This window comes from Rhopalosiphum maidis, chromosome 4, assembly GCF_003676215.2.
Source record: "Rhopalosiphum maidis isolate BTI-1 chromosome 4, ASM367621v3, whole genome shotgun sequence".
NCBI lineage: Eukaryota > Metazoa > Arthropoda > Insecta > Hemiptera > Aphididae > Rhopalosiphum > Rhopalosiphum maidis.
Window position 1 is genome coordinate 53,470,651 of NC_040880.1, and position 24,293 is coordinate 53,494,943.

Consider the following 24,293-nt stretch of genomic DNA (forward strand, 5'->3'; position numbering starts at 1 on the left):
AATTCATTATGCGTACGAGTAAAAGTTGTACGTGGTATACGATTCATATTTGCCGCGACAACTCATTCGATGGAGAGCGTTTCACGTCTTCTTTTTTGAGTGTGTCACTGTGTTTTGTACACTAATTTTTTCACGCATCGGATTAATTTTTTGTCTTTGTATTAGCGTAAACCCGTGATATACCGGCAATGGAAACAACTGTACGCAGATGGCCATTTACGTAGGCGTGTACATATATGATTCTCGGCATAATTTTTCTTAAATACATTAAATGTATTAGTTATTATATTATTACATCCGCGAACAACCAGCCGGTAGAACCGGTTATGCCGAGACCACGAAAACACTCACAAGTCGTTTCGTTTTAAAAATAAAATCTTGTCCCGGCATGTTGCGCTTTTTTTGACGGCGGCTCGTCGAATGTAGACGAAGTACCCGCTCAGTACGAATGTACGATCGTGACCGAGGTGGCGCCCGTGCTCCGCGAGCCTGTTTTTTTCGCGATGGCGGAATCTCGTTAAACATATTACATTACATAGTATTATTACATTGTGGCGTACGCCGTGGCTGGCAAGATAAAATTACAGTGTGATTTCAATACAGTATATTATAATATTAATGTGGGTACTACTATATGTATATACTATATTCTGGTATACTGTCCCGTATTCGCAGTTACAGCGGACAAACTTATACTTAACGTCTATATAGGTTTGACAACAGCTGGGTAGCTACTATACGTATATCTATGTAATATACTAACACCTATATATACGTATATATACACACAGTACAATCACAGTGGTTTGACAAAATATTTCGACATATCGCGTAATGCGTGTGTAACTACATTTTCAATGGTCGAATAACTATATATAGGTGATAGGTCCTGCTGATTGCTGGTTTCTATTGAATATATACTAAATATAATATATTACCTTGCAGTAATTCATAGTTATAATGTAGTAATGAGTAGATCATCGCAGAAGAATTTATATGAACGAGAAAAGCTCAAATGTTAAAACAGTCTACCATATATTAATTATAACGCGCGTGGTGTTGACATTTTTTTAAGTACCTATTAAAGATAATTTCTTCATTTTATATGATAAGCATTTTAAACAGTATTTAATAATAGGATTATTAATTATGTAACATTTAGTAGTTTGTGGTTTTAACTTTAAACGTTTGACCAGGTATAGAAACCAATACAGTAATACACATTACCACATAGTTTATATAAATTATTGCAACAATGTTTAGTATACACAATTAACGTATATACTTAATATTTATACATACTATATACATTACCCATAAGTGTTTTTTAAAATTATTATCTTTCTGTTTGAGCAGTGTTGTTAATATTTTATATCGGTGAAATTGTTATTTGACTGATACTATAATTATACACTATTGATACCAAAGATTTTAATTATATATTACGAAACATTATATAATCCGTATATTTGATCGTATGTTTTATTAAAAATAATTTTACACGGAAAAGTAAGTAAGTGGGTTAAGTAGATGTATTCTATATTATAATATTTATATTAAATTATCATAGTTAAATTTAAAACTTTAATAGTCAGGTTGTCGAAACATTGTATATTCAGACGTATACATGAAGGAATAAGTTTGACTAGCAACGCTGCAATGACGTAATAAATCCAATTGTTGGTACCAGGCACCGGCGGTTGACGTTGGATCGGCGTTATTAGTGTGACACTGTCACGAATGTTCGAATTTCCTTGATTTGAAATTATCTTTATCTCGCTGGAATAGTAAAAAATAACAAAAAGTTCGATTTTCATTTTAAAAATTTAAAAAAAAAATCATATACTTATTAAGAATACTGGCTTAAAATTGTATAAACCGCGTATTGTTGTTGTAATGTATTAATGTATAGCGGGCTGTCCGTCCCGTCACGGTTGTCAGCTATCCAATAAGTTGATGCCGATTATTACGTTATGGTTGTGTGTATGTATGAGCGTGTGTGTGTGTGTGTGTGTATAGCCTTTAAATAAATTCGTACAGGAAATGTAAAACTGAAAAAATAATTATAATCAACTTCTATTGCAATAGGTTCCACATAATATTACCATCACGTAGGTTTTATTATTATTTTTTACCTATTGTAAAATGGATAATGCAAATGCATACGCACACTCTCGCTTAAACATATACATGTGTATGTAGCCACTATAGTCTATAGACGGTTGCAGCTGCGCCGAGGCCACGCGTCATCGTGTGTGTGGACTGACGAAAATATTGTTAAAATACTTATTACGCAATATTATTGGATAGGTAGAGCATTATGTATTTCTATTGAATTTTCAAAACGCGCGCGGTGTGCCTTCCGAATTACTCGCCGACGAGTTTTTGATAACCGTGACTTCACATCTGAACGGGGCAACAACCCAATAGCATATAGTGGTTGCGCTATATATAACCGCTTAATCGGTAGGCTATTTTTTTATTCAACTCAAAACCGTGACAACCCAAAGCTTTCACTCGTTTTTACACGGCCGACCATAGGTATATATTATTATAGTTATTATATACCTGTATCTACTGCTGTGTTATCGGTCTAAGATAGTCTGTTTAGTTTACAACGCCGTTGACTGAAATCTGTTCGATCAGTCATCTATTACGGACATATACAATGTACACTTGTAGGCGGCTATATTAATATTATATACGTATAAGATAATATTATCTAGTACGCACCCGTGTATTTTCGTTTCAGATTTTTTTTTTCTGTTTAGTTTTACGTTCCTTAAGTAATTATTTATAATGTGGGTTCCGTATTTTTAACGTCAATGGAACGTGTCGGGAGTCGGGACATTATCGATTCTGCTACAGCACTGTTGTAGTTGGTGACGAGGCAACAGCGGAAGGGCGTTGGTAATGTATTGGTATATCTATAAGTACAAATTATAGTCGGCGGTTATACGTTGTACTTACGTTTGTAACTTGGTTTGAACGATAGTAAATGGAGTGGGGGTAGGTCATTTATTATAATTTCTCGTTGCATATGCTATATTAATATCGTCGGATTGTCCGAAATCCTAAAAATTGGTCCTATATTATATTAAATTGTATTACGGTTTTCTGTTGTCGTATGGTTGTCCAATAAAATCTGTATAATATTATATTACATTATACAGACCGAGTCGTAATAAAAAAGACCTCGTAATAACTGTAGTCGTTTTATAATATAAACGTAGGTAGCACCTCGATGGTATATACAGTTACGCGTTTTTCGATGAACGGATTCCTTATTTTTTATTACTCTTTTTTCAACTATTTTGCGTCCCGATTTTAATTGATTGAATATTCTAGATTTGATTTTGCAATTATAATCATAATGATAGCTATTATATATATAGTACATAGATAAAAACTCTTTTATATTGTAATGTAATTATTTAAACATTATAGTAATATGAAGTTTAAATTAAATATGGATAATTAAAGCCCTAATGCCTGATACAGATAATTCAGAAAAATTCTAATATACATGCTATATTTTTAAGAGGGACTCTAACCACTAGTAAAGTTTTTCTATACCTACTTCCATTAATGGTATACCCCTCCCTCTTATATTGTACATCGGTACATTGATTATCACTGCAATAAATCACACTGTTCATCTAAAGCTAATACCATTTTTAAAATTACAATTCACTAGAAATTGCTGCACGTATTTTACGTATTTATAATAAGATTTTTTTTTATAATTTTTATTTGGAAATTCAACAATCTATATAACACTACTTGGTACAATAAGCTGAAATGATAATATTTATATAAATAAGACGATGGGGAAAAATATGGGCTTATTCTCGATATTTCATCATACATTTTTTTTCTAAACCTCAATAGTTTTTTTTGCGAATCTTCTTTCACTTACAAATTTAGCTCGTTTTGGATATTTTGACATTCTATTGTTTTAAAGGTCATCAATGCCAATGCGTGCGGATACAATTTTATATGCGCCTATACCATACCTGCCGTATGAATCCACATAAATGACCATCATGATATCCGGCTATATTAATATATCGACTTTCATTTTTATTTTTTTTTCCTTTAAAATACCATATAATAACACATACATACGTGTATATAACTTTCTCTGACTCGCGGTCATCCGGGAATCATCGTATGCATCGCGTATAAAGTTATTTACTGATCAGAAAAGGAAGACAAATTACTGTAAAAAAACTGTATACTATGCGCGTAATGATGTTACATTCGGTACACGCATATATTATATTATATTTAATAAGATATGCTAGTGGCCTTTATGCCACTGAAAAAGCAAACTGACGTGTAGGAAACAGACAAAAAAAAGTAGACAATTCACCTGCCGAAGTTCATTATTGTAGATCGCTGATAATTAAAATATAATCACCGCTGCTGCAGTATTTCATTCGCTTTCTATTCACGTAGAATTGAGTTTCCGATGCATTATCTTTACGAACGAATTTTAAAACCCGTGCACATGATGTTTTTAATTCTCGATCAAATCTTTTAGGTAAACTGTTTTGGTCTTGCGCATTTATCATTATCATAAGTACTCTCCTATATTTTATATACGTATATACCACCTGATATATTTAATTATAAATGTGTATATATATAAATATATAGTGTATAATATTAATACTAGTTGTATTCTATAGTATGTACAAAACGCGTTGCGTATACGCGCAAAGATGCCGTTAGATAAAATGTATGTCCTTGTACAATAAAGCAATTAAATTATTTTCCAATTAGTTACTAATATAATAATATATAAATAATATAATATATTTAAGTACTATTCTATAAACGACTGTGCGTGTACGGTGTACACGAAATTGAATTCGACTTTTTAATAATATTTCGAGTTTTCTGGTTATTAATGTAATTATTGTCAAATGGTAGGTACAGTAGACACCGTTTATAAGACTCATTTTGGGACCAACACAAAGTGAGTCTTATAACCGAAAACCGACTGAATCTTATACGTGAAGTAGAAAAAAAAATTAATTACGTATTTATAAATTTTATTTTGTTACATATTTTGCTTTAATTTTAATACTTTAACACATATTACATACTTATTATTGAATACATTTAATAATCCTGATAAAAAAAAAAAAAACTAAAATTATAATAGGTAAATATTACATATAAAAATATTATAAAAATTATACATTAATAAAAAATTATAAAGGATATATGTATAATGTATTTATTATTTATTTTGAAAAAAATTTGTAATTTTAGTTTGTTTTTTATTTTGTTCTAATATTCCAAAAATATAATAACGATAATCGTTGCGATAAAAATTATTATACGTTATAAGGTACCAATAAAAACTAGAAATAATCAACACGAATATTATTTAATTTTTAATACCAATTTATTTCTAAATTAATAAATTATAACAAATTAGTTAATTTTTTACTATTTATTTTATGAAATTTGTGTCTTATAACCGATTTTTTTTTTTAATGTATTTTGATACGTCCGGACGATTTTGAGTCTAATAAGCGACTGAACCTTTTATCCGTGAATCTTATAAGCGGCAATCTACTATATTATAAAATTATGATAAGTACGATAAATTGGTTGTAGAGTTAGGTATAATAATACAGTGGAAGAATAAATAACAGATAAATGCCGCTACCAAGTATCCATTGAATTTACTGTTAACGTTCGATGTCACACACGGCGAATCTCCCTTAAAATATATATGTTATATACATTTCTATTTACTACAAGTCGTGTTTAACGATATTGTAAAAATAATGCTATTTTCTACTAACGTAGATAATAGTAGATTATAGTCCTTTACACACACGCACACAATATATCTTGAATATAGATGTATAAAATAAAAATATTTCTACTTGTAAAAAAAAAAATCTTATGTGTTGACTAAATATAAAAAAAAAACATAACATAACTTATACAAGCATGTAATATTATTATATATATATGCCATGTATGCATTTCTTTAACCCGGTCACACAATTCATGTGTTAAACCTGTTTAAAAGAATGTTTATATTGCACATCGATTTAACTATAGAATACATATTATATACTGCTTTCGGGTATTTTAAAACAGATTTATCATAATATTATACTTATAAGAAAAATTAATACTTTTTGATAGTTAGTTTAGTATATTGTTTATGTATATTAGTACCTAGCTTATGATATATCAGTTATATATTTATTGAATTCATTTGATATATGCTTTGAGTATTTGTAATTATCGAAGTGACATAATTATAAAAAAAAATGTGTTAGTATTAAAAACAGTATATGTGTTTGACACGTTGGTTTGTATAGGGATATCTTGTTTAAATATTTTAAGCATTTTGCATATGATTATATTAAAAAGATAACGTTTTATTAATTTGAATGTGTCATAACTCAAGTGTAAATCAATAACTTGAATATAGGCCAAACTTGGCCCATTGTTAAGAAAGTGTAATATTTTAAAACTAACAATCAATTTATTATAAAGTAAGATATTAGGTAATTCAAATATTTAATAGGATTAATATCGTTCACGTTATATATATATAATAGTATGATAAAATATATACATTAATGGATTTTATTTTAAAATATTAATAATTAAATACACTGGTGACAAATAGAATAAAAATAGATATACTAGTATTATATGATTCATAAAAGTGTCCTTAAATTAAGATATTTATGTAATATGAGTTGAGTATTTCAATATTACCTACTGATTTAAATAATTCTCAGATGTCATATCATGGAAATAGATATTAAGTTACATTTTGCTAAAGTTGACATTATGATGATATAGTATTATGAAATAACTTACAATTATTTCGATTTTATATTACGCATAGTTTAAATAGTCGGATAACGTAATCTCCTTATAACACTCATAACCTTTGTCAAGTCAGTGTTAAATAGAGACACTTAAAGAGCGGCTACAAGAAATGTCTCCTTAGTGGCTTAGTCCTTATAGTTATTTTTAGCAATGCTGTGAAATGATGGGTCATAGAAGTATTTATTGTTTAAAAATAGGTTTAAAAGGGTTTATTTAATTATTCGTGCTTCTTCGCTTATTCAGAAACTAACTCTTAATATGTGATATTGTAAGTTTAAAAATGTACTCTTCTGCTACATTTGTATCACCTGTTGTCACTGTCTTCATCATAATCAACATTCTCGGTTTATTAAAATTATACTAGGTCCGTTTGTCTTACGTTTGGCAGCTGGCCTAAGTTTGTAAACAACGGGTTGAAAATAATAAGTAAATGACGAACATGTGACATAAGGCTGTCTGGCTGTCATCGTTTCCCTTCCAGTGTCCTTGGCTCATGCACGTTGCGACGATGTCACGGCGCGGCGTTACCGTTTTTAACGCCTAGAAATCTGCGGACGAAGTATGATAAAATCTTAAAAAATTATTATGTAAAAAAATTCCTTTTGTTGTCGACTACCATAAACATTAATATACGACCATCTCCACGGTAATTTTCCCCTGCGCTCTTTTTTAGATTTTTATGATACAAATCTAAAATAATCAAATCTTTTTTTATTATACTTACTAATTGGATATAAATATAGATGACATTATGGAAAATACTTCTTCCATTTCTTTTACATTACGTTTCTTTTAAACTCTCTTCATTGTTAGACGTAAGTGTAATTTCGTCTTTCTGCAAATCTATATGTATACAAAATATATATTTCTACCTATATTGTCACGATTTTGATTGAGGAAGGATCAGAAAGAAGAGTCGGAATGTATTATTATTATTATATCATATAATAGGTTTTAAAGAATGAAAAAAAAATGTATTAAATCTGTTTATTTATTACATTTATTCATTTTTTTGAAAATTATGAATAAGATTACGATTTGTAAAGCTCATTTGTGGATAAGATGAATAATTTTCCATGTATTCACCCATAACGAGTACATAATACATATTTGCAAGACAGGGATCAAGGATGGTCCATAACATATATAGAATAAGAATTATATTTCTACAATTTCTTAAATGATTTTCAGCTTAGTCTGCTGAAGCGGACTAAAATATATTTTTCCAACAACGTTGAGACTTCTATTTAAGTGTATAATTTCACTAAAGTAATTATGTTAATCCTGTTAACTCAGTAGGGGTAGTCATGATCTATCGGTGGATATTCGATAGTCACACCACAGCATAATTAATAATCTCTTCACTACCCGTATTATTACAGATAAAATAAATTATAGTATGATAAATATTAATTTTATTACACGAGAACGAAGACTGTGCCAGCGTGTCCTACTTTCCGTTAATAAATGGAAATGCTCGCGATGTGCGCATATTATATATATTATATTTATATTATACAGATGACGATGGCCGATGACTATTCTTAAATCGGTTGGTTTTGGTGATAATAATAATATTTTATTTTGTTGTTTACGATTGTAGTATATTTAATACATTTTTAAATATATTTATATTTAAATTATATACCGTAGAATAGTAGTGGGCGGCGAATCGCTTCGTTTCAAACGATGTTTTTAATCGTTTTACTTTAATTATTTTTCTCTATTTAATTAATATAATAACCACTAGACCACAAACTGTTTGGTTCAGTAAATTAATTCATTATCATTCACATATTTTTATGAAATTAATAGAAACATAATGTAAGTAAAATTGTTTTGTTTAATAGGTACAAATAGGAGTGAAATTTAAAATTTGATTTTATCTTATTTATTTGATTTATTTATTAATAATAAGTATTAATAACCAACAAGTTATACCAAACTTATAAGTAATAACAATTTTTTTCATTTATTAATCGGTCATTTGTCATTGAATCATTCGTATAATCTTTTTATCTATTTTAAATGTATCCATTAATATTCTATATCCTGTTTTTCAGTTGACTATCTGCTTTATTTTTATACTTTTTTCTTTTTAATTCTCGAAATTATTTATTATCAGTGTTATGTAGATGGCTCGTCTTGTCAATTGGTTTTTTTATACATTTATTTTTTATTGCATATAGTTCTAGGTTTTGAAGGGCTATAAAATATTATCTCTGAACCTTATCGATGTAATTTAAACAATTTTGTTGTAACATGCAATATTGTGCTTTCGTGTTTACTATTATTTCTTAAAAAATGCATATTATTTATCGCATAATATTTTATATGATATCATATAAATACATGATGATGGATATACTTGTAAAATATATATATTTGTAATTTTAACGATTTGTATCCTGGGCGTTGTTACCATAGGCGCCAAGTCAAGTCTTGGTATCATAGACATAAATGCACAATTTGGGAGATGTGGCTTAGCCCCTGGTCAATAACAATTTCCCTGTAAAATTTAAAAAAATGCACGGAATTAACTTGGGGGCTAGTTACAATTCAATTTTCTAATATTTTAATTTTGGCTCCCTAAATTACGCCTATTAGTGTTATGATTTTACTACTTAACTAAAAACGTTAACATTTTCTTATGGATTTTATTAGTATATAAAAATATTTAATTATACAATATAATAATATTAACCACGTTGTACACTGAAAAATGCAATTTCATCATTAATTATAAAATATTATATTAATTAATAAATAATAATCATACAAAAATGTATATCAAATTGATAGCTTCTTTATAATTAATAATAAGTTAAACAAAAAAATATATGATTATATTTTCAATTTTTAATTGTGCTTCTTGAAAACTTAAAGATATTCTTTGAAAATTATTGAAACTTGAATATAAATACACGTTATAAATATCCAATATTCTAATGGGTGCCTTAACTCCCCGGGTACTCATGTACATGGCGCCTATAGTTGTTACCATATTTTCAATCACCACGTACACTTACCAATAATAAAAGCAACGGAAATGACCAGAATATTGTCTGCGGCTACTATCTACCCTGCAGATGTAGGTTTATTATCGGTAATAATAATTAACGTATTATAAACTGCAATTGTACTTAATATTATAATATAATATCGACTATAAACTGCAGTCTGCACTGAAGTTTTCACCATTCTTATTCTATAAAGATTTATATTAACATTTATCGTTATTATATGACATTGATTTTTTTTTAACCAATCTATTTATTTTCTATCGCCCAACAAAGAACGCACAACTCATCAATTTGCGCATAATATATTACGTTTGTAGAATACCATACACCTAACCGCCTATTTGAGTGTCGCAATTCAGCAATGTTCATTTGTATAAATCGTATTAAAACACGCGTTCATTTCGATAACGATTAAATGCGTCACGCATATTATACTCACGCGTAAGCGTAATATACATTTTATTATAATTTATCATTTAATACAGAGCGATTACCTAACACGTAGCATTTCGGCATTTGCCATTATTTCAATAATATTCACATTGGTGTTACATGCAGCATTATTGTTCAATATCTTGTGTTGTCTACCTAGTATCTACTCATAATCCTGTTGCGCGCAAAACGGTCATTTATGTTATTAATTATTATTATATTTGTTAGAATTTCCATGTTTTCCGCGTTGCTTAATCTAAATCGGACAGAGTCCGTGAACAATAATGATGTTTTTTCTACATTTGTTCCGTATTTTTGAGAGACGTTCACTTTTAATGCTTTAATATAATATATATATATATATGTGTGTGTATATACGTGTACGGCTGGCTATTGTGTGTTTAAAAATCTTGATCTAGGCCATCTCGATGACGTGGTAATTAGTGTACGAGTAATAGGTACGTTTTAAAGCGTGCGCGGACATGACGTTAATCGTCCGTTCACATGGTCTAATTAGTTAAAAATTGAGTTTATTATTATTATTCTACTATTTTTCGTTTATTTTTTTTTCCTATTATGGAATACTCTTTCGATTACGATTAAAATTCTACCAGATAGACGCGCTACAATAGCTGATAGATTTATAATGTAGTATTATAAAAAATTCGACTGCGTGTACGACTATAGATACGTTTCTGACTATTCGATATACATATAACATAACGGCGATGGTATTCATTTATAGGTTACCACAGCGTAACATACGACTTTCACGGCCGCAGTGTGCCATTATTTCGGGGTTTTCAGACTGGTTCGATTTCGTTCGTTTTATTTATAAATCTGAAGAGAGTGGGTGCAGATCAGTAGAAGCAGCATTACGAAACCAGTTAATTAAATATAGTATTTTTTTATTTTGCACAGAACTGCAGAAGGTCATCGTATAGAAAACTGTCTGGTACATGCGAACATTTTTTTTTATTTTAGCGATAAATGATCGATCGATGAGACGACGACGCCTTTCGTACGCGCTATGCGGCTGTCGATGGGTATACCTGTATACCTATTCCATCTATAAAACTATATAATAGTATATTCTATGATATCGCACGAAATCAGGTCGTTGGCGGTATGTGCGTGCGTCCTTATGTGTGCGCTAGCGTGTGATCGACTAGCGGTTTCTGCGAGCTGGAAATTGACCACAGGTTCCGATGACTCGAAATAATTTTTCGTGTGTACCGGATACAATACAAATGATATCGTTTGTGTCCGTCCGTACATGCACAGTTATTATATTATATTTTCTCGGTAAAGTATATATTGTATATACTAAAATGATTTGTGATTTTTTTCGAAATTTTATTTTTTCATTATTTATATTCTTATACAGAGTGCGAGAGGTTCTCCACGTCCTTATGTTCGAGAGGGGTTATGCCGTGACTCCGGACGACAAGCTAAAAAATAATGTCCACGGACGATTGGTCTTGGTACGCGTAAAAGAACATAATATTATATTATTCGTACATGCGGACGACAGTAGCTAATAATGCGTGAAATACAGAAAACAGTTGTGTTCGAAATGCAGGACTGTTATTGAACGGTCCATAACGTGTAATGCACACATATTGTATATTTATTTTAAAATAACTGGAAAGTATTATGCTTATATTATAATAATATATTCATTGTGTATGTTACCGCGTTCGGTGGACCCGCACTGATTTGTACTGAAATCTAAAATAATACTATATTGACGTATATACGTAGTTTGTGTGTTTGTAATGCGACTAATGTGAGTATGTGTCTAATGGACGTCTACGAAAAAAAAATTATGTACAATATTTGAAATCTCGCTCAAAACCCACGGAGGATCGCTTTGAATATATTGTTATTTCTTTTGCGAATTTTAATGTCAATATAGGTAATATATGTGATTATTACGATAACCGGAATCGGACGATTCGATAAAATAGGATTTATGTATTATGCATTATGTTACGTCGTTATGTACTTAAAATAGTATATTATATGCTACTCTGTGCAAACGAGTTTTTGTCAAATCGGTTAACGTGTATTTCTTTTATACGTAATGTACGTAATAACAAATAATGTTTTTCGAAAATACAGTTTACGTTTGCTTATGTATCACAATAAAGTTTCTGTTAGGATGAACTAAAGATGTCTGATTTTTTGTTTACAGACTTTGAGGGGCCTCGAGCCCCCGTGGGATGGACTGCCGTGGCGACGAGCTCATCCAACACAATAACAGAACGGCGGCACAAGCTGTGCCTTTTCAATACCTTATCAACGAACAGGCAAAGTCTATCCTTGCTCTACAGGTCGGTGTAAACATTATTTCAATCTTTTTTTTGTTTTTTACCAACTAATGTGTTACACAAGACGTGTTTTGAAATTGATAATTATCATCTCGTTATAGTTGCTTATATAACTGTAAATATTCACGTACCTATATGTATGTCGGTATATAAAACAATAATTAATTATAAAGAAGATATACCTAATACTATTAGAGTATTTCTAAATTTGTTGTTAATATTAATTATATTATACTATTCCCAATTATTAAAGGTTAGGTTTAATTTCAGTAGATATGTTGCTTATATTATATAATGCAAGATAATTTAAAATACTAAAAATGTCGTAAATAATTCTTTCTAATGGAAAGGCAGTTTCGTAATTTTGAATTATGTTATTTTATTATGTTAATGCGAACTATATAATATGCATTTAATCTTTTATAGTAATAATAAAAATCTGAGAATGCTTTTGATATTAAAAATTAAAAAGATTGAAACATCACTGTGTTTTTCTACGTATTTGATTACCTTAGTATTTTGATAACAATACATATTAACTACTAAGTTGAATCAGTAAAAGAATAATTGTAATGTCTTCTTACCATACGTTCCTTTGAATATTGATAATTAACAATAATATTTATATATGAAATAATAATAGGTTGTTATAATGTAATCGGAGATTCTTTAAATTTAAATAAAAAATACTTTAACTATATTTTTTAAAACATCCTGATTGAAAATATTGTTTTGATCTACTTATATGCTATTAAATTGTGTTATAATATGTATAAAATAAATATTAATTATTAAAAAAGTCGAAAATGAATCGGAAAACTCACTTATTATTATTATTCGTGGTTTATTTGCAATTCCACTTTCATATAAATTACTTGCTGTTAGGGAAAAATTATTGAAATTTATTTCCTTGGGCTATAATATTAAAAATTAACTTATCGTACCTACGATTATTATTTTTATTTGGCTATGGTAATCTAACACGTGACTTGCATATATGACCCATTCAACCGGTTTGTATATTTTCGACAAATGAGGTAAAACAAAAGTTTTAGCTTTCGATTTCCTGTTGATTAAAGCCAAAATCGTCATGATCATAAATGAATTTCGTGTTTCGAAAGTAAAATCTATGATGTACGTATACGGGCATACAGGGATTACAGCAAGTTAAAATTTTCAATTTCTTTTGCATGTTATTTTTAATTAGTGTTCTTACAATAAAATATATAAATAAAACAAAATAGTCATAAAAAATAATTGCAGGTATTTGTTATATATATATATATTTTTTTTGTACAAAAATAGGCCAAATATTGTAATTTTTCGTGGTTAATAAGCTAAATAGTAATTACTTTTTAAATTAATTAAACTTTGTCTAAAATATATAAAAATTCATTAAGACCAAGAGTATTTTTTTTTTAATAATAATGTTTGCAAGAGTATTACGTCGCGTATTGTTAAGATAATATTTAACAATGCAATTTTTATTACGCTTATCATTATTCCATTTTTATAAAAAATTATATTACGAGTAAAATAAATATTTTGCACTTAACTATATGGAATATACGTATATATATATTATTTCCCAGTATTGAAAAATGAACGTATTGTATCGTACAAATTTGTCTATGAACTATAATTTTATATAGTAATTAATACATTATTAATTGTACTACTAAACTACATAATATCAAATTATTTGAATTATTCTTCAATAAATTACAAAATATATTTCATGTCGTTTATCTTTTTCATTTTAACATATTAATGTACTTATTTCTTTACCTAAATACAGTATATACTATGTTTTTACATGCACTTGGTAATAGGTATATTTATGATACCACAGAAGTGAGGGTTCATAAAATAACTATAATATATATATATAATAAAAATATATTATTAAGATTTTATTCATTAAAAAAATCGAGAAATTTATGTTCATTATTTTATCTGCAAGGTTTTCTATTTTTTTCATTATGTGGTCACTTATAACAGTCATAGTGAGAGTTATATTTTAAATTTGTATTGTTCTTTTAATTTTAATGGACCTTGAAATGTATTATTACTATTAATAAGTTTTAATTCAATGGCTTCATGAACGATTTATTATTATTTTTCGTAAATAATTATAGGTATTATTGTTATTATGACTATTGGGTACTATTATTTTTAATAAGTCAAAATGTACAATCATTATGGTGGGTTTGGCATTTATTTTAAAATACACAATTATAATTTCTTCGTTAATATCTAGGATAATATTTGTTCGAGTGTCAATTACAAATATTTATTTTAAATACTAAACAATTAAACAATATATTCGTTTTAAGTTATATGTTGTGCCCAAATGATTAGCAAACGTTATACCTAAAAAATGTTTCTTTGTATAGATTGGATTGCACGTGAGAACTCGTATGTTTTGCGTGTGAATGTGTAATCGATAGAGAAACAAAATGTAGGTGTATATTATAGTGCGTTTTTAAATGCTTAATGGAATCATTTTTAATTTGGTTTAAAAAAAATGTATCTGCAGATATGGTACACGCGATTCAACATTTGTCTATAATTCTATATATGGTTCGCAGGTATAATATGTTCACGGTTTGAATCCCATCAATTGAATAAATAAAACTTATTCGTTTGATGCGTTTTGGAATAGAAGTACATTATGCGTACTATAATAATGAATTATTATTATTTTTGACCGAATCTCAAGACCAACTATGGTTTTGTTCAGTAAGATATCGCTAACGATTTGCCGCGTTCGACGTGCGCATATGTTTATATATGTATTACGAAGAAACAAATGTGGGACGTATATAATAATAATTTAAACTGTGCAGTTTGTTGTTGAAAAATGTAAAAATTATACTCGTTGAACTAATAATATATACCGCATATATTACACCGTATATACCCATGTTTTATAGCTTGCTCTAACACGTTTTAGCAGTATTTATCGCTTGGCTATAATAATATAATAAGTTCATTCTCGCAGCCTCTAATAAAGTATAACCGACTATATTATTATCATAATATAATACATATAATATGTATTTATGTATTTATCGGCTGACGCATGTATCGTTTGGAATGTTTTAGGAATTACAGAATGAGGTCGGCGCGCTATTGGAGTTTAGGGACCTGGTCATGGACACGTTCCCGCACCTGCGTCACAAGCAGGCGTCCAGCCCGGAGCCGAGCTCGGGATCACAGGGCGTCGGTTCCGGGGAGAGCCGCTGGGAGCCCGGGGTGCGGGTCCGCCGGAAGTTGCAGGGCCCGTCGTCGGGATGGATCGCCGGCAGCAGCGGGGGTGGTGGATCCGGTGGCGTCGGACTGGTGGCCGCGGCTGGGACGGCACCGCGGAGCCGGAGCAACAGTCACGGGAAGGGCCCGAAAAGCGGCGAACCGGCGGCCACTTCGTCGGTGGGCACCGTGCAGGACAGCGGCTTCTGCACGGAGAGCAAAGACAGCAGCTCGACCAGTTCGCGGACTACGATGACCACCAAGAACTGCGGCAAGGACGACGACGAGGACGAGTTGTGGAGCCTACTGGAGATGATCCAAGACAAGGGCACCAAGCTCAAGCTGGAGGTGGAGTCGCTGCAGAACCGATTGCTGGTGGACGACGAGCGGCTGCGGCGACGCCGGCGCCGGTTACGGTTGCGGCCGTGCCGTAGCCTGGACGACCTGCAGCCGGGACCGCGCGACGGAGACGACCTACGCACCTGCTGCAGCGGCGCAGATTACGACGTGTTCCGAGTGCACGTGGCCAACGTGAAACGCGAACGGGACGCGTTGCTCGACCGGGTCACGGAAATGGAAGCGGAGAGCCTGTCGAACGCGGCGCAGATCCACCGGTTGCTCGCCGAACTCAAGGCCGTCGTGTGCGAGAACAGGGAGCTCGAAGAACGGCTGTGCGGTGGAAAGTCGCCATCGGCTGCCGCGGCCATAGCTGCTGCGACGATCGCGGCGAGAAAATCGTCATCTAGTCATAACGGCGGCGGCTTCGCTCCGGTTCAGCCCGAATCGTCGACGGGACCCAGTTCGTCGTCGGCCGGCCGCGACGCGTTCTACACGCCCAGCCAACATTCGGCCTGCAACCTGTCGTCCATCGAACTGCAGTGCGGCAAACTCCACGACGGTTCGTCGTCCGCGTCCTGTGCGTCGTTGTCTTCGTCGTCCGCCATCAATGACGACGACGACAACCGGGATCGGGACCGTCACCGGTCCAGGAGGGTCCTGCTGGTCCGACCATCCGACCCTATATCTCGGAACCTGGAGGGCCGCGCTCAGTCGCCGGCGTTGGACGTTGGCTCGCCCACGTTCGCCAAGCGGTTGGGTACCCTGGACGGCGTCGTCAGCAGTCCTAGCGACAGGATTGGCAAACCCTCCGCACCGGGATTCAGCACGCCGTTACCCAAACGAACGCTGGCCGCCATACTCAAAACGTTCAATCCAATCGAACTCCAGCGTCACCTCATCACCGTATCCTATGAAAACAAGGTGAGTTATAATACTATAGATTATTTATAAAATAAAAAATGAATATTTATCGAAATTAGTAGTGATATGGTAATAGTAAAAGTCAGAAAAAAAGTTTTTAACCCGCACGTAATAGAAATGTATTTTTTTTAAATTAATTTTAATTTTTATCAAATACTCAAAATAAATATAATTAATGCATCATTTGACTTGTAAATAACAGTTGTTGCACCTCAATCTTTTGTGACATAAATCCGGCACTGATGCCGTTCTATTACGAAAAACTCCGTCAAGTGGGAATATCGATAATAATGCAAGAACTAGGTACAAATATTCTTAATTTTGATATTCCGTGGAATTGTCTTTTTTACCACTTTCGTGCATTACACTTCGGGTTTACATTGTTTTTGTGTGTTTTTTCTTTTCACATCGCTCACTTATAATATTATTACTGTTTCTGATGAGTCATCACTCGTCATCTTATTTAGGTTTATTTTTTACTTTCGCACCTTCTAGTATGTCCAGAATATACGACTCGTAAATCTGTTTTTCCCTTTACAAAATGATACAGCTAAAAGAGCAATACATATATTATGTTATCATAATAGTAATGAACGTTTTCAAATGGTTCCAGTTGACAAACTTTGTAAGTATGCTCTCGTTCTTCCTATGAATAATGTATTATATATATATATATATACATTATCTCTAATACGAATTCCCTTGTGTAGCAATAAACATATACTCTTTCAATTTACAACAAATATTTATTTAGATACTTTCTTTGCGGTAAAGAGGCATGCTAAAAGTTTTCTATTTGCGAACACGTAGTTCAATTCGGAAACCACGGATAATCTGTAGGTAATAGAGAAATCTAGAATAAGATCAAAACGCAATTTATATGAGCGAGTGTTATGAGGGATTTAAGTATGTAGATAATCTATCCGAAATTATGTTTACATTTAAATCACGTGTTTTGCTCTGACCATAATGTAACTCTAATATCGCGGCGTGTTCGCCCTCAATGAGCTGATAAAATTTTCTTTAGAGGATATTGCCACAATGGTACGTGATATGAATTTTTAGTTTTCACTATAAGATTTGCGGTCAATAAGAAAATATGTTGAAATTTTTCTCTTATCCTACCGTACGTCGTATTATATTTTATTCCAATAGGCAATAACAAATCGTATATAATTTATATTTCATTGCTTTTACATTAGTATATCTATCAGTTCGCTTCAATAAAGTAACACTTTATTAAAGAGTTAAAGATGATTTATGATTATTTATTTTAATTGCTGTAGACTTTTTCTGGACACGCTCCCAAACCCGCATTAAACACTTCCGATAAATACGCGTTGAGTGTCGTTAGAGTGCAATAATTGCGGGCGCAGTTAAGTGTTATAAATAGAAGATAAATGATTGAAGTGATGCTACGACGTCTATAAACATAATATAATATAATTTCTAGTGATTGTGATAGAGTGATAGACATATGGGGGTGTCTGATTAAAAAAAATTTAAAAACTACATTCAAAATAGAAAGACGGTTCGGTAATATTAATCGACCGCCCACCGGTTTGTAGAACCCCTTTTGTCGTGTAGCGTACGTTCGTATTATTGTCATTATTATTATTATGCACTATACAAATTTTGTTTCTGAACCCACATTGACATATATTTACATTGAAGTTTCAAGTTCGTCACAAGTTGACCATATACGTGCACTGCGAGTGGTGGGTAAACCCACGCGTTTTCAATTTATTACACCAAACCTATTATTGTAGTGTGTATAGTAAAGGTCTTCATTGTTTCGACTTTTAATTTTTTCGGTAGGCGGACCGTATTGCTGTTTTAATATTTCATCTTTAAACACGCATACGAATATGATTATGCACTTTTCAAGGATACAACGTTTATTTATCTCTACAACGCATGATTTATATGTATATATACTTTGTCATCGAAATGCAATAGTAATAAATCGCTGCGTAGAACCGATAATAATTAATTATCCCGTGGCGGTGACGACGACAATATTATTATTCCTGCATAATAGATTATTATTACCGTAATGAATTCGTACAACGGCCGATGTTGTTTTTATAAACGCCGTTTTACCCGTACAGCGATTGCAGATGATTTCTGAATTCGAATACGTTTTTGTTCAAGAAACAATAAGCTTTAGGTCTCGTAGGAAAATAGGCATACAATTGGTATATAGTTATGTAACCGTGATTCCTGAACGCAGAACGAAAATCCTAACCGTAAAATATAGTATAGAGCGTTACCTACCTGGCTATCAAGCATTAAGCACATTATATATGATACGTCATATACTATTGTACCAGCCACTGGGTATTCGGAAACCGAGCCAATTAGAAACACAGTCTTGGTCATCTGGGACACCGCGGTGGTGATGCAGTAGTAACTATTAGTATCGAACATTCGTAGAGTCGCTGGCCCGACGATAATTAACTGACCTCAGCTCGTACTTGTGTGTGTGTGTGTGCGTGCGTGCGTGTGTGTGTACACTTTCGCAATATTGACGAATTAACGTTATAATAAATCTTTGTGTACCTGTATATAGTACGAAGAATGAAAACTGGCCAACGCCCTTCGACGAGATTAAAGCGGGACTCACAACGTTTGACGCAAATGAATGAGAGGGAAAAAACACTATAATAATATATATAACTATAACTAATCTAGTTCGGGTTTTATGATATGAGTATATAACTATATTGTTGTATGTTCGATCGACGCGTATTAGATTTATGGGGTTTCGATGACATTGACCATGATGGGTTTCGCGATACGCGTCTACATACGTATTTAAGCATTGTATACTTGTATACAATAATATTTAATAGGTACGAATAAAACATACGATTGCATTTAAGTATGACACACACGCGCTAATCATACAAATCTATTGGTTTTCGAAAACGTATTTAACTATTATAGAATTACTACTAATGGTTATTAATATTACTTAGTATGTATCGAATATCATATTATGTAATGTATATTATAATGTCACTTGATTTAATAATCTATCAAACTTAACTTGGGGCATTCAAACCTCACTACAGTCTTTAATAACTCGATAAGCTTCACATGGCATATATTGTATATTATATTGTACTTTACTAGGCAATGTGGGAAACTTGAAAATATCGTTAACTCGTTTTGTTTTTCAGAATCTCGTCCGTCAGATGGAGATGTTGAACATTTCAAAGAGCAACGTTTCCAACGAACTGAATAAGAGCAAAGAGGACAACGAAGAACTGAAATTCCAAGTGAGTGCCATACCGCGGTGACGCTAGTGGCGTTTTGGTGGAGGGGTTGACTGTATATACTTTAACGATGACGTCATGCTTGTTTGTTTTAGCTGGAGGAGAAGCGCATCGAGCTGGAAGGGACCATGGCCCGAGTGAGGTTGTTGCAGTTGCACCAGGAACAGCAGCAACACGGTCCCGTCGTCGCGGGATCACAATCAGCCGGCACCGCATCCACCGCCGCTACAAACAACCAGTGGCTGGACCTGGTACCATCGAATCCGATTCTACCTCAGATTGCACTGCCAGGAACGCCGTCGGCGATGGTCTCCACACCGCACGCGAACAACAACCACCTGCAACAACACCACCACCACCACCATCATCACCTCAATCACAGCCAGGACGAAAACGGCGGCAGCAGCAGCACTGAGTCGACCCATCAGACCCGCAGCGGCGGCAGACACGGCGCGCAACATCAGCCCAGCAAGATACCGGTGGTCAAGCCGTCGTCGTGTCCGGTGCAGCCCAGGCCGACGTCGTCGTATCGTGGCGGTGACGCGCAACAATGTCAGTCGTGGACCAAGTGCAAGTCGGACCAATCGTTGCCACGCAACTGGGAGTCCATCAACAACAAGAGCAACGGCGGTTCGTCCATCGGCAGTGGCGTAGGCAGCGGTGTCAAACAGCGCGGTAGCAAAGTCGATTCGTCGCAGAATCACCACTTGCAACAGCACAGATCCCGAAGAGATTCGGCCGGCGGCGGAGCGTCGCTGACGCGAGCTAGATCGCAAAACCATCATGCGCACCAACGCACCAGTGCGGCGACTGGCGGCGCGGCCAAAGACTTCAACAGGACCGCGTCGGCGACGGTGACCGCGGGTCATCAGCTGCAGCAACTGCAACAGCCGGCGGCCGACGATACCAACAAGGTACGGCCGTCCAAGAGATTCGCCAACATAATTAACAATTGGATACGGAAATCCTAACGGAAGGCTTTAAAACACACACGCTCGGCCGTATATATATTATATTATATATATTATAATATCATAATATATGCCCACGACTCGTCCGATTCCACGACGTGTGCGCATGCGCACGTTTTCAAATACATACACATACACACACATCGTATACTACTTAGTCACACACTCACACACATACACACACGCACGCGCCAATTTATGTCGAAATAGTGTATGTATATATAATATGATGTGTGTGTGTGTGTGTGTGTGTGTGTGCAGAACCTACTGCGAAGTCGACGAATATATTATATCATCGTTATATACATACATAAATATATATATATACATGGTATTCTTACACGTTTACGTGCGTGTGTGCGTGTTTTACCTTGTATATATATATATATATATATATATAGGTACATACCGTATATATTATATTGTCGCACCACGCTGTTCCGATCACCAATCACACATCGCAGTCACCAAAAAATCTGTTATATAATATAATATACGAAAAAGGATTAGCTTTTCAACGTGTGCTTGGTTGCTTCTTTGGACATTACGCAGTAAAACAAATATACATATTATAGTACATATTCATGCATATATACGCATAACGTGTCCCCGCGATTACTACACACATTCACACTCGACGACTCAAGTCGGCCGAAACCCGTAAGTCTGATAATTTTTTTTTGTCTTTTTTTTTATTTTTATTTTTTTTTACTAAGTTTCAAATTTGCATAACCGTCTTCTTGCCCTTTTTTTATTTACATGTTATTTTATAGAGTTGTAGCTTATTGCATGATGTTTAGGTCTCCACTCACGCATAATATCCCTCTGTGTGTAACACGTTATTATTTTTAAATTTCCTACTTACACGCGTGTTATGGATATACTTTGGCAATATTTAGGCATTGTATTACTGATCGTTATAATCTTATTGTTCTGTGATGTATACTTGTTCTTCTATGGTCGCTTAAACTTACTTATGCGTAATATCGCACACACGTAAACAGACGTGGCAAAATACTTTTTTAGTTAATAAATGGGTAATAGAATCTCATTGTATCGCCATATGTTACTATAATTATGGATTACTGATCATTTGAATTCAATTTATGTATTGATAATTTTAGGATCGTTCGAATTGTTAAATTTTCACATAGTACACGCGAAAGTCGAAACGTGGCAATTGTCATAGTGAAGCCAAATTTGAATACGCTCTAAAATATGACCACAATATTGTCATTTATAATCGAATAAGGAGGTGTATTTTTGAGCAAAAATTGGTCTCGCTCCAGTCCCCTCAAACAGCAATATATTTAAGCGTATACATCGCGCTGCACTTGTTCGATCCGCACGATCTAATATAAATGATAGGTATATATCGTTGCCAAATAACCGATTTTCGATTTGCCTTGAAATCGTGTAAATCTGGAAAACGACGGCGGTGTCGGCGGCTGCTGTACAGGATCATCTACCGCGGTCGCCATCCGTCCGCCGTAATATAAATTCGTTGTTCGTCGCGAGGTCGATGGCGATCGTCACGTATTTTTCGAACTTTTAATGGGATATTTTTTTCCGCTTGCCGGTCCGATTATAATAATGAAAACTGCGTTGTATAATACGTATATGATGGACAATAAAAATAATAATATAACGATATTTCGATGCGCCACGGTCCGTTAATTCTTTTTAGCGTCTGGTTTAGTAATATAACTATATAAAATAATATACAAAGGATATATATAATATTTATATATATATATATATCGTGTGCATGTACAATATACTCGCGCATGCGTGTAGTTTATATACGGACGCGAGTGAGACAGTAAGAGAGAGCAGTAATCGAGAGATTCAAGGCCCATATTCGTCGTCCACCACCGTCTCATCTCCCCGCGCGTTGCAGCCGTATAATTATTACAATAATTTGTTTGTTCTTTTTTTTCATTTGGTTCTTTATTATTTTTTTCCCAACTCGTAATCAAGGACAAAAATGGTACCCACTGCAGCAGTTTATACACCTATGTAATGCTCGTATATGTATAGTCTCTGCGTCCACGCGTGCCCGACGCTTATAACAATTTTCTGTCATACTTACGATGTGTTTAGATGCAGACCGCAACGTCTGCAGCATTAATTTTTAATTTAAATCTTTTCACATAAAACGATTCGTTTCCCTCCTTTGCTCTCCATCACTTCCTGCGTGTTCCTGCGTGACGATGATGACAACGACTATAACATAATATTATATACTATATCGCGCGCGCGTGTGTGTATATATATATATATATACTGATATCACCCGTTTCGACTCGAACACGCGCCGCTGTCGCCGCCGAAAGAAAATTTTATTAATATTATATTTATTATTTATATTATATAGCGTACAAACGATGCCGCCGCCATTTTTTTAAAACGCGCTGTAGGTATATGTCTCGAAATTGATTTGTAATTATCAGAAAAACGAAAAACAATTCGATACAAAATCGCTCGTGGAGTTTAAATTGCAGTTCGTCATCATTGTACAATAATAATTGTACTCGGCGTCGGTTTTCGACAATGTCCGTCCGTCCGCGCAATTTATTCTGTTGTCCGGTGTTTAGTACCTTTATGTAGGTGTATATAATATATAATAGCTCCGTACTTTCTACTTCCGTTCGATTTCCGGCTGTACACTGACTGACCTTTATATAGTCGAAAATCCTAACACTATAATATGATGTACAGACTGCGGTACGCATAGCATCATGCAGTATTATACTGATAGTATAGTTATTAGGAATGATAGCGGTGGCTGTATAGCGCACTAATTCTCTATGATTTGTGTGATTGAAAAAAAAAATTTTCTGTTTTCCGAGTATAATTTTA

The 24,293-nt window shown here is 33.4% G+C and overlaps 1 protein-coding gene across 1 annotated transcript in view; it reads left to right on the forward strand.

Moving 5' to 3' along the window:
- Window positions 1–24,293, forward strand: part of LOC113559346 — a 47,899-nt gene that overhangs the window by 16,658 nt on the left and 6,948 nt on the right. Inside the window, exons 2-5 of the mRNA XM_026965047.1 lie at window positions 12,532–12,670; window positions 15,776–17,179; window positions 20,365–20,463; window positions 20,556–21,374. Coding sequence (XP_026820848.1) covers window positions 12,560–12,670; window positions 15,776–17,179; window positions 20,365–20,463; window positions 20,556–21,374 — 2,433 coding nt within the window. The 5' untranslated portion in view covers window positions 12,532–12,559. The remainder of the gene's footprint in view (window positions 1–12,531; window positions 12,671–15,775; window positions 17,180–20,364; window positions 20,464–20,555; window positions 21,375–24,293) is intronic.